Source organism: Monopterus albus, unplaced genomic scaffold (genome assembly GCF_001952655.1).
Source record: "Monopterus albus unplaced genomic scaffold, M_albus_1.0 scaffold39.1, whole genome shotgun sequence".
NCBI lineage: Eukaryota > Metazoa > Chordata > Actinopteri > Synbranchiformes > Synbranchidae > Monopterus > Monopterus albus.
Genome location: NW_018127919.1, coordinates 1,980,077 through 1,991,254, shown reverse-complemented (window position 1 = coordinate 1,991,254; position 11,178 = coordinate 1,980,077). Strand labels below are relative to the sequence as shown.

The following is an 11,178-nucleotide window of genomic DNA, read 5'->3' as shown; positions in this document are numbered from 1 at the left end:
TCTGGAGAGAGTTTGCTGCACTGAAAGTAAAGGGGCTGAATAATTTTGCACGCCCAATGTTTCAGTTTTTTATTTGTTAAAAACGTTTGAAATATCCAATAAATTTCGTTCCACTTCATGATTGTGTCCCACTTGTTGTTGATTCTTCACAAAAAATTACAGTTTTATATCTTTATGTTTGAAGCCTGAAATGTGGCAAAAGGTCACAAAGTTCAAGGGGGCCGAATACTTTCGCAAGGCACTGTACATTTTAACCCTGGAGAGTGTTACCACAATCTACTTAGTGAACTGACTCAAGACCAAAAAACCAGTGACACCATGTTTTATGGCAAATTAAAGCAGAAAAAAACAGCACAGGTAGTTGAACAAATCAGGTTTATTGCTTTAGATGAACACTTTTTATTTGGCCTGACACAGAAATACAGTCTTTTCATCATCAAATAAAACAGGCTTTGGATTAAAAAGTTTCTCTTTCACCTCGTCTGTCTCTGTAACGCACTTTCTGTGTGAAGAATTTCAGTGTAGTAGCTGTCAATGTGAAAACTGTTAAATGCTATTGTTGTTCACTAGGTGGGCTGGCAGCTGAAGAACTTGGTGAACCTGTTGCGTGGGGACCCTGCAGGTGTCACCCTGACGCTAAAGAAACGCCCACAGAGCACGCTGACCTCAACCCCTGCTCTGCTCAAAAACATGAGATGGAAGCCCTTGGCTTTGCAAGTATGGCGACCGGTTTCATGCTTGACATGTCAGTGCCCACCTGTTTAAGTGTGCACATGTACTGTATGTTATTTGTAGGTGTACTTTATATGTTTGTCCTTGGGTTCCTTAAATTAAGACTACATAGACACCAAAATCCTGGGTCCTCCTGTAAATGATCAATACAGAAAATAAACAGAAGCATACAAAGAGAAAGTGGAATTTTATAACAGCATGCAATCAAAACCAAGATCCCTGAAACAAACATTAGCTGTGTAAAATTCATAATGCTCAATTTCTGTTAAAACATATTCAAATTCATAGTTGGAGGTTCCAGTATCATTCAGGACATTTCAGTCATAAATGGCATCTGTTGTTCTAGTTCAGCCAAGCCAATTACTTTATTAGGACTGTGTGCCTGAGCCAGAGGCGGTGGGAATGAGAGGACTGTATGCTAAAGTAGCCCAGTCTTTCTTTGTGTCCCAGGCCAGAGAAAATGTTTTCTCCCTCGAGGCCGTGAAGCACAGTCCTGCTTAGCCTGCTCCCCCTTTTCGTTCTCATATTTTTCTTCTCCACCTAAATTGAATTTTGCTCTCCTGCTGGCATTTTTAAGGACACAAAGGGGAAAATGGAACTTAGAAACTTTAATATTTTGCCAAGACGTTTACTGAAAAGAACAATGTGCTGTCGAAGCCTTGCAGTAACTCTGATGAACATAAACAGTCATATGATGGAGCATCTCTCCCCATAATACATCTCCAATATTATTCAGTTCTGAGTTATGCAGCATATTAACACAGTCTGAGCAGTCACGAACTTTCTCATTTAATAAGCTTTCAAGTATTACAGTACTTGGATAAATCAAAAAACAGCAAAACAGGCCTCTTGTGATTGTATTCATCTCTCTGACTATTCAAGTTTAGTATATGATTTTGCATTATCTTGAAGAAGATATTGCATTCATATTTTGTTATAAAGGTATTATAAATAAACAAGGAGTGGTCTTTCTCCATGTACTGTGTTTAGCAGACTCTGTAGAGTATGACCAGATTTCCCTTGACCTGAATGAGAGGGATGACTAAACTACACACCGCCCTGTCTCCTTGTGTGCACCATTTAGAGCTGGAGTGTCAGAAATGTACAGTACATTGCTCATTTCACGGTTGAGATGCTCGGCACTCACAATCTGAACCAAACGATTGGCCCCTGACTGACTAACTGACTGAACTCCAAATTTTTCAATGTGTCAGTTCCTGTAACTGTTCCTCTCCCTCTTTCTCTCGGTCTGTCTGTCTGGCTCTGTCTCTCTTTCACACATACTCACCCCTACATGCACACCCACTCATGCACAGCCCATCTTTCCTCAGAGCCCCAGCAGCAGTGTTGCCACGCCCACCAGCACTTTAAGCACTCCATCCAGGAGAAGTAGCTGTGCTCTGCAGGACCTCTACATACCCCCTCCTCCAGCTGAGCCGTACACCCCCAGGTGAGCGCACACTCACACGTAAAAGAGACAGAAGTTCACTCAGCACTTGCTTCACTAAATATTAAAGGAACTGTGTGGAGTTTTTGACCCCTAGTAGCACTATGGAGCATCGTTTTTATGGAAGAGGGTCCCTGCTTTGTTTGTAACATGTGAGTGAGCACATGGGCAACTCGATATAGGATTCCTAATTTCAGCCACCTGGTTCATGCTGTTCCACCGACTGACAGTTGGTGGCCCATAAAGCCAGTGAAGAAGGAGATGCCTAAAAACTAAGCTAATATAGAAAATAACACTGGTCTGATGCTTTGAACCAAAAACAGGGCTGAAGATGTTTGCACCCTACACTATACAGTATTCTAATGGTAGTATTGCTTGTTAATTTCTCTCATGTTTGTCAGATATTCAGTGACATTAAAATGACTTTCTGCTTGCCCTGAACACAGAGATGACAAGGGAAATCTACCCAGTGATGATCCTCAAACAGACAGCCCTCTCGCAGAGGGATCTGAGTCACCGAACTCCTACCTGGATCAGGAGTGTCGGCGGCAATTTCCTCTGGTGGAGGAGGATTCCATACTGTACTGTTATGAGTACGACCAGAGCCAAGAGGTGTCATCAGTCCGCAGGGGGAGCACTCCCACCTTTGGTAAGACTCGGCATTGTAATGGTGAGCGCTAGGAGCTCTCAGTCCTGCAAATGTGACGTCTGTGTGTTTTTGAGACGTTTGATGTGTATGAGGCAGCTGTGTAATACTGACATTCCCTGTGCTCCAGGCAGGCTCAGGCCCATCTCGATGCCAGTGGAATACAACTGGGTGGGAGACAACGAAGACCTGGCCAAGCTGAAGAGAGAGAGTCAGAGAGGTGAGTGGGAGGCAGTGGGAGAGAGAGAAAGAGAAAAGGGAAGCACAGAAAGAAGGAGGACAGAGAAGGACAGAGGGAGCTGAGGTGAGTGGGTGGATATCTCATAATATCCTCACCCTTTCAGATCTCCAAGCCAAAAGTGACAGGATGAGGTGGCCTGTCAAAACTGATAACATGCTGGATATCAGTTCCTGCCTCTGTCTCCCCCATACTGCATCTTCAAAATCTATCACCGCTCCGTTTTCCCATCATCCCCTTCTCCCCGTTTCCCTCTTTCAGCTTTAGTATTTATCTGTGTTTGAATACAATAAAGTACACTGTTTTTAGCAACACTCAAAGGATATTTTCCTGAGATTTTCTCATTTTTTTTTGGTGACTGTTGAGCTAGGTGGTAAATGGAGTGGGAAGAGACTGGATTGTTTTATTTCTGTCTCAAAGAAAGGCTTGAGTGGTGAGTTTGCTTCCTCTGGGGGTGGTGGTGATATGCTGCTCCTTTGGGCTTTCAAAAAAAAAAAGTATTTGTCTGCAGGAGACAGTATGTGGAAGATTTGAGGCCTTACTGCCTGACAACCACCCTGCCTTCAATTATTTTGAAATGTCTGCATCCACTGATCATAGACACCACACTGGTCATACAGGACACAGGCTGATCAACTTCTTATACAGATGCAGCCTAAAACTATACAGAGGATTTAATATGCAAATAACAGACATTTTGAAGTTTAATTTTATAAAATGTGTGCAGTGCTGAGTTTCCCTTTGTTGTCTTACTACAGAGAATTCACTGCTGCGTTTTGCCAGTGAAGATAAAGTCCCAGGGGAGGACTTCCTGCTGGGACACACCCTGAGTCACAACAGGAGGAAAACAGAGCGAGGAGGGAGCCCCACCCATTACACGCTTGTCCCTGCCCTCCCAATGGAAGTCTCCCTGTCCACATCCAGCTCGGACTCTGCATCCCTCTACCATGTCAGTCCCTTGTGTCTGTAAAAAGTGTCAGAGGAAGTAACAGCACTGAATCCTTCTGCATGTTGTCAATGTGTTTTTTTTGTGTGTGTGTGTGTGTGTGTGTGTGTTTACTATAAAGGTGTTTGAGCGATCCTCACTCCTGTCAAGGTCAAAGAAGAAGAGTAAAGGTAAGGGCTTTTTTAAAAGTTTTACTTGAGTGCTTGTGTGTGCTCAAACCAAAACATGAGCAGGTGTTTCACAAGGAGTGTGTTTTGACCAACCCCATCTGTTCTGGTCCCCCTGCTGGTGCCTGCAGCTGAAAGTCCCATGTCTTCAATCAGCAAGCGACGGATTTCCTGCAGGGACTTGGGTCAAGGGGACTGTGAGGGCTGGCTCTGGAAAAAGAAGGATGCTAAGACCTATTTTTCGCAGAAGTGGAAGAAATACTGGTTTATCCTGAAAGACACTTGCCTGTACTGGTACATGAATGAGGAGGTGAATGTGATGATTTTTATGGAAGAGCAGTTCACATCAGTTTATTCAATATGTGGCACTTTGATTTAGCTCTGCTTTTGCTTGTCGCAGGATGAGAAGGCAGAGGGCTTTGTCAGCCTCCCTGAGTTCAAGATTGATCGTGCCACTGAATGCCGAAGAAAGTTGTGAGTACTGACTTCAACCTGAACACCGGACTTTTCACAGATGCAGTGCTTTTTCATTTAGCGTCAAAATGAGTTAGTTAGTAAATCAGAACTACATGCACATTGTTTGAATATAGTTCACGAAGCTAACAGCAGAGAGGGCTTATTAAGATACAACCCTATAAATGTATTATTGGTGCAGGTCTTGTTCAAATTGGCTCCTAGCAGAAAAGAATTTAACGTTTATATTAAATAACTTGTAAAATGCCAAGTTACAGAGGATGCCTGGCTCATAGACAATATGCACTGTCACTATTAGCTTGCAGCATTCATATATATACAGACAGAAGGATAGCAGCAGGACATGCATACATTTAGCTCTTTATTGTAATTTTGTATGAGATATGAATTAAAATGTGTGCTTGTGTGTTTAACTACCATCCCTAGTTGGACTGTTATTGACCTGAAAGCTTTGTTTTTTAGAGCAAAATGAATATGATTAAGATGTTAATATATAAACTACCAAATGCTAAAAAGTAAGCCTAATTTTTCTGCTTTTAAAACTTAATTTTAAAAGCAGAAAATAGCTGTTTCATGGGATTATCATTCTCTAATGAGTGAAATTACAGCAAATTCAGGGTTTTGAAAATTATTATCAGGGTGTTGTGTTTCATAATTATGGTTTAATTAAACAGATTCAGATGTTTATACAGCTTGCAAAACTAAGTAGGGACTTACTGTTTTTCTGTCAGTTAATGTATGTGTAGCTGTGAGCCAGTTTAACTTGGCAGTCATTTTCATATGTTAAGGTGTGCTTACATATAATTAAATGTATCCTCGGCTCCCTTTCAGTGCTTTTAAGGCTTGCCATCCGAAGATAAAGGCCTTCTACTTTGCAGCGGAAAATGTAGACGACATGTCCCGGTGAGATACTGAGGCTGTAATAGTCATGCTGCAAACTCTCCCAGTCCCACATCTGCATCCACATTTGAATTCCTACTGGACAGAAATTGAATCTTCATACTGAACTGCCCATTCTCCTTCTTAGTCAGTCAATGTGGGAGACACACACACACACACACATACACACACACACACACGAGCACAGGATGTTTTACTGGAAGTGAAGCATCATCACTGTTGTCCACCCCCACAGGTGGCTGAGTCGTCTCAGTATGGCAGTGGCAGGATACCGTGAGCAGGAGAATATTCGCCAGGACCAAGGTGAGATTAGTCACAGAGTCTGTTCACGGTGCTGTAAAGGATTCTTCATCTGTTATAGGTTGCTGGTCACCAGCTGTACAGAACTGCTCATAGTGGGTTTCTTTTAGGTTCAGGTATCTTATATAAACACACAATGAAAATGCACAGATAATTATTTTGCCTAGTGTTCATTTAATAAGATTTTAGTTTTCTATTGCATGTTTACAGCTGTAAATTTCCGTTACAGTGTATCTATTCCTTTAGTTCCATCTTAACACCCAACCGACAAAAGAAATCTGCTCACTGAAACAGATTCCTGATTGTCTCCAGAAAACGCTGTCCTGCAAATGAGGATTCATCAAACTCGGTGTACTTAGTGTTCTCTTCAGCTGAAAAAAATGTGTTCTTGATATGACTGCTGTAAAGATGACTTCATTATGAATCAGCACGTTCCTTCATTAGTTTTGCATATATGCTTTAAAGTGTTTGGAAATACGTTTTTGTCCCTTTCCATTTGTCGAATATCTTTCAGTCTTTTTTCTCCTCTTAGGAGGGGTAGGTGAATAAATATGGACTTGAACTGTTTAAATTATAAACTTGGATGATGTGTGATTTGATGCAGTAACCTGGAAAAAAACAAGACCTGATGGAATAAACAGATCCTATTTTCAGATCAGTGTTAGATGCTTTTTAACACCTCTCCCCGGTTTCACTTCCCCATCACATCCGATTTAAGTATTTCTGCTCTGTGATGTACATAGACATCTAATTTAGGGGCAGAAGGCGTGCTTGTTATTTTAGTATAGTGGCGTTCTTTTGCTTTTTATAGATGGACAGGAAGTAATATAACTAAGCCATGTTCTAGAGGAGCCTATGTAAAACCTTGTACAGGTGGACAGGTGAGGGCAGGTTTGTCATTGGTTTTATAAAGAGGGGGCTTTGTTCAGAGATGAGTTACTAAATTAGGCCCATAACACCTCCAGACAACTTAACAGGGTCTTCCTTACCTTTAGCAGTACTAAGACATGCTTATCTGCATGTTTGCAACACTACACTGGCACTGCAGCTTCAGCTTTTAGAACCTCCTCTCGGCAGAGCTTTTAAGAGGCTGTATATGAAGTGTGACTTGTGCCAGCTCCTGCTATGTGAACTGTAGTCACGTAATGCTGCCTGCTGCATTAAAATATCTTGGCTTTGTTTGTTCTTTAGAAATAACATGTGACAAAGTCTGTTTGTTCATGACAGATTACTGGAGTGAAAGTGATCACGAGGACATGGAGATGACCTCAATGTCTAAACAGGACAGTCCACCACCACCTTATGACACCTATCCCAGAGCCTCCTCAGTGAGTCTGCTGACTTATATAGCAGATATCACCCTGTGTGGCAGACATCTCTTCTTTGACTTGCAAACTGTCTGGTTGTATTTAGGTGAGTCCATACCTGGAACCCAAACATGGCCATCTCTCCTCCTCTGACACGTTCCAGTCCCATTCCTCACATGACGAGTTCCCCTCTGAGCCTCAGGAAGGCAGCAGCAACATCAACGGCATCTCCCCTGGACAGAAAACAGGCAGCCACCAAAATTCCTGGCAGGACCAGATGGAGAGCAACACAAGGATGCATTACCTTCAAACATTTCCCATGGAAGAATCCCTGCTCTCTGAGGAAAGAGACCAACTGGCGATGGAGTACCGCAGGCAGTCAACCTTGCCTGTGCAGCGCAGCGTGCTGCAAGAGCAGTACAGAGCCCTGCCTTTGCGCCTCAGAGCCAGTATCGATTCAGAGGCAGGAGGGAAACCCCGAAGTTTCACACTACCCAGGGACAGTGGGCTCCATGCTATCCTGGCCGCCAGTGCATCTGCATCGAATCAGAGGGAGCCCCAGCAATACCAGCTAGACCGGGCCAGGGAAACAGGTGCGACTCACACATACCACAATAGACAGTTAAATAAATAACCGAGTTTGAGAATACAGCATATTACATCATGTTAAATCTATCAGTCAAGCAGTCAGTATTGATAACCAACTATACATTATACAGTTTAGAAATAGGAAAGCTTTTGGAAAGTGTGATGTGATTCACCATTTTCTGATTAGAGAACACATCATTTCATTGCAAAAAATACCCAACAGAGAAATTGTTTTATAAATTAGTTGCAATCCTATGTACACACATATGTAATAATGGAGCTTTTTAAATTAAAACTACACTCTGACTAAATCATTCATTTGTGCATACATATACCCCGGGGGATTCTTCTGTACCTGCCATGGGGTATTTGGACAGAACTTCAAGTATATAAGCTAAACTGAACAATTAGAAATTATGATTTAGTCAGATGAATAAATAAATCTGATATTTAATTCAGCCTGACTGCATAAGATTTGTTTCCCACCACCCTGCGTCACTTGTAGCACCATAGCACCACATGCTGCAACTGAGACTGCAAGAAAGCTAATTTGCAAGTGAGCTGAGAAGTCGAAATAGTAATGGTGTTCCAGTTCCAGGAGCATTGCATCTTGTATGGAAAAATAAGCCTAACATTATCCACTTCTCTACAGTCAGCAGCGTTAAATAGCACTCAATTTAAAATCAGTTCAAATGAACACATCTGGAGCATGACAGGTGGTGGTGTCGAAGGGGTACCTTGGCTGATCTGACAGCGCTGAGGGGATGCTCAGCAATGTCACTGAGCTCATCCTGAGTGGTCCTGGTGTAAAGACCTCTTCTGCTATCTGTAATTTGTAGATCAATCTTATTCATCTGCATAGTGTCAAGCAAGTGCACTTGTTTGTCATCGGGTTATTTTATTAAAGCTGCTAACACACAACCAGAGCCAGTGAATATCAAAGGTTGAATACTGACCATTATTGCTTTATTAGATTAGATCTGAAACCTGCCCATTGAAGACCTTCAGGGCAGTTATCTAAGTGAGAAGAAATTTAGTGTCTTATTTGATACTGATTTATCTTGGCAGTCCACTCTCTTACACACACTCTCACTCACCCTCTTTTTCTCATTTCTCTGCCTCTTGCCTTATGAAGATGTCATTGTGCCTCTCAGCAGTATTTAGATGAGGAAGCAAGGAGGATTCTTTTCAGCCCATGCTAAAATTGAATTTAGAACAGGATTAAAAAACACCCAAGGGTGTTGTCTGCTTGTTCTCCTTTATCTATTGCTCTCCCATTCATTCTCTCCACCACTCCCTGTAAAGGGGAGAGACAAGCACAAAACAAATAAAGCATGATACATTTCAAAGCACAGCCCCAAAGCTTGAGAACAGGCCACCATGCTTCCAAAACATAAAACAGACTAGGGTCTAACAGAGTCATGGCTCTACTGTGGTGTGAGTATCATGCCAGCAGAGGGCAGTGTATGTAAACGGGAGACAAGAGGGGTCCTGGTGGTTTATTAGGACGATGCAGGTTATGACCTGTGCTTCTAGTGTCGTGGGTGAGGCCAGATTTATTTCTTCATTGCTCTCCCTGAATAAATTAGGAGACAGAACACAGAATGATGTATTAATAAAAACAAAAATTTGCATCCTGAGATTCTGTGAGCAAGACAATGCAGTATATGAGTAAACAGGAGAGGATTAACTCCATTGTATATATGAATAACATCAGTGTTTTAATGGAACTTGCACAACTTGGTAGGACCTTTAATGTCATGTTTATCTATTGGTAATTATGTTTATATTGAATCTTGTTTTTATTAGGTTTGGGGGTTTTGAGATCTCTTCTGTCTTGGGCACCAAGACACACACACACACACACACACACACACACACACACGCACACACAAAAACTAATTCCTATCTCTGTCACCATAGCAAGAAGTGCTAAAGCAGTGTTGAAATATCACTAAGTGCATTTACTGAAGTTACTACTTAAGTACAAATCTGAGGTGCTTTTACTTTACTACTTCATTTTCTGCTACTTTATATTTCTTCTCCTTTACAGGTCACCAGAAAACATCATACTTTGTTATAGCCTACTTCTACATTTATTTGACAGCTATCGTTACCTTTGAAGAGTTTACGATATGATGCATTGTTATAGATTAAGCAGTAACTCAATCAGTCAATCAGCAGAAAATTAAAACAAGTTTAATAACTGATTAATCAAATTAAGAAAAACATTTCATTCTGTTCCAGTTTCTCAAATGTGAGCATTAGATAATTTTCCATATCTTAAATTATAGTAAACCAAATAATTGTAAGAATTGACTAATGTGAAGGTGTCACACTAGTTCTTGGTAACTGTGTTTGGCATTTCTTGGTATTTCTTTTTTTCAAACCAAACAAATGACCATTTGAGAAGGTAATCAGAGGATTAACCTATAATGAAAACAGTAAGTAGTTGCCGTCCCTTATAATAAAAGTTAGAAAAATAGCTTCATATCAAACATTTATAAAAGGCTACTCATACATTAATGCATTAATAATAGTGAAGTAATGATTTAACAGTCACTGCCTTGATAACTTTTACTTTTAGTACTTTCACTACATTTTCCTGATTATAGATAACTTAGTTAAGGTAACATTTGTAATGCAAAACATTTGTTTTAGTGTGGTATTAGTACTTTTATTCAGGTAAATGATCTGGACATGTGATCAACCTCCTGATGCAACACACTGACAAATCTTCACCTCATTTTCTGCTTGTAGCCTTCAGATCACAAACATCACCAAATAGGTGGAGCCAATTTTGTTTGTGGCGCTCACAGATGAAACGGTTCAGTTTGAAAAACTCAATGGCAACATTTTAGAAAAATGTTCCTGTTACTTAGGACCTTGCTGTCAACCTGATACATTTTGGAGTCCTTACGCCAGCCACTTTTTAGCTTTGGCTCTCCACCATTTCATGGTGGGCAGATAGCACACAGTCTGTGCGTGTGAATGTGTAGGTAGAGAGAGGTTCAAAGTTCTTAGAGACTCACTGCTAAAATTATTTAAAGTTGTTTTCCAAAGTTTATATCTCAAAACTGTGTTTGTTCGATATATAAATGGAGAGGATATAGAAGAATTCTCTGTGTACAGGCTGTTTACTTGTATCTTGCTGGACAAAAAAGTGAGAAATATCATCCTGGAGTTTAATGTGATTGAATTTGTTCATCATTGCTTCTCCTGCTTACCAGGCCACAGGAGGGATTGCAGGCTGCAGTCTGACTCTCTAGGAGATTTGTACCGGGCTTTGGAACAGACCAGTTTGTCCACCTCAGCTGACCACAGATCAGCCAACCGCCTGGAGTACAAGCGCTCATTTGTTCGCCGAGTTAATGACCCCCTGCTAAATGACAAACTTCATCGCCTGCGGATCCTCCATAGCTCACTGAAGGTT

General features: G+C 41.2%; 1 protein-coding gene across 3 annotated transcripts in view; it reads left to right on the top strand.

Moving 5' to 3' along the window:
• LOC109959502 (connector enhancer of kinase suppressor of ras 2-like) overlaps positions 1 to 11,178 on the top strand; it is a 30,396-nt gene that overhangs the window by 18,007 nt on the left and 1,211 nt on the right. For 2 of the 3 annotated variants that reach the window (XM_020598928.1, XM_020598925.1), the window contains exons 9-21: positions 571 to 717; positions 2,049 to 2,182; positions 2,626 to 2,828; positions 2,956 to 3,045; positions 3,822 to 4,012; positions 4,131 to 4,179; positions 4,308 to 4,486; positions 4,577 to 4,650; positions 5,482 to 5,553; positions 5,786 to 5,853; positions 7,078 to 7,178; positions 7,264 to 7,750; positions 10,976 to 11,175. In XM_020598928.1, the coding sequence (XP_020454584.1) occupies positions 571 to 717; positions 2,049 to 2,182; positions 2,626 to 2,828; positions 2,956 to 3,045; positions 3,822 to 4,012; positions 4,131 to 4,179; positions 4,308 to 4,486; positions 4,577 to 4,650; positions 5,482 to 5,553; positions 5,786 to 5,853; positions 7,078 to 7,178; positions 7,264 to 7,750; positions 10,976 to 11,175 (1,995 nt within the window). The remainder of the gene's footprint in view (positions 1 to 570; positions 718 to 2,048; positions 2,183 to 2,625; positions 2,829 to 2,955; positions 3,046 to 3,821; positions 4,013 to 4,130; positions 4,180 to 4,307; positions 4,487 to 4,576; positions 4,651 to 5,481; positions 5,554 to 5,785; positions 5,854 to 7,077; positions 7,179 to 7,263; positions 7,751 to 10,975; positions 11,176 to 11,178) is intronic. The other variant, XM_020598927.1, reaches the window with a different exon arrangement.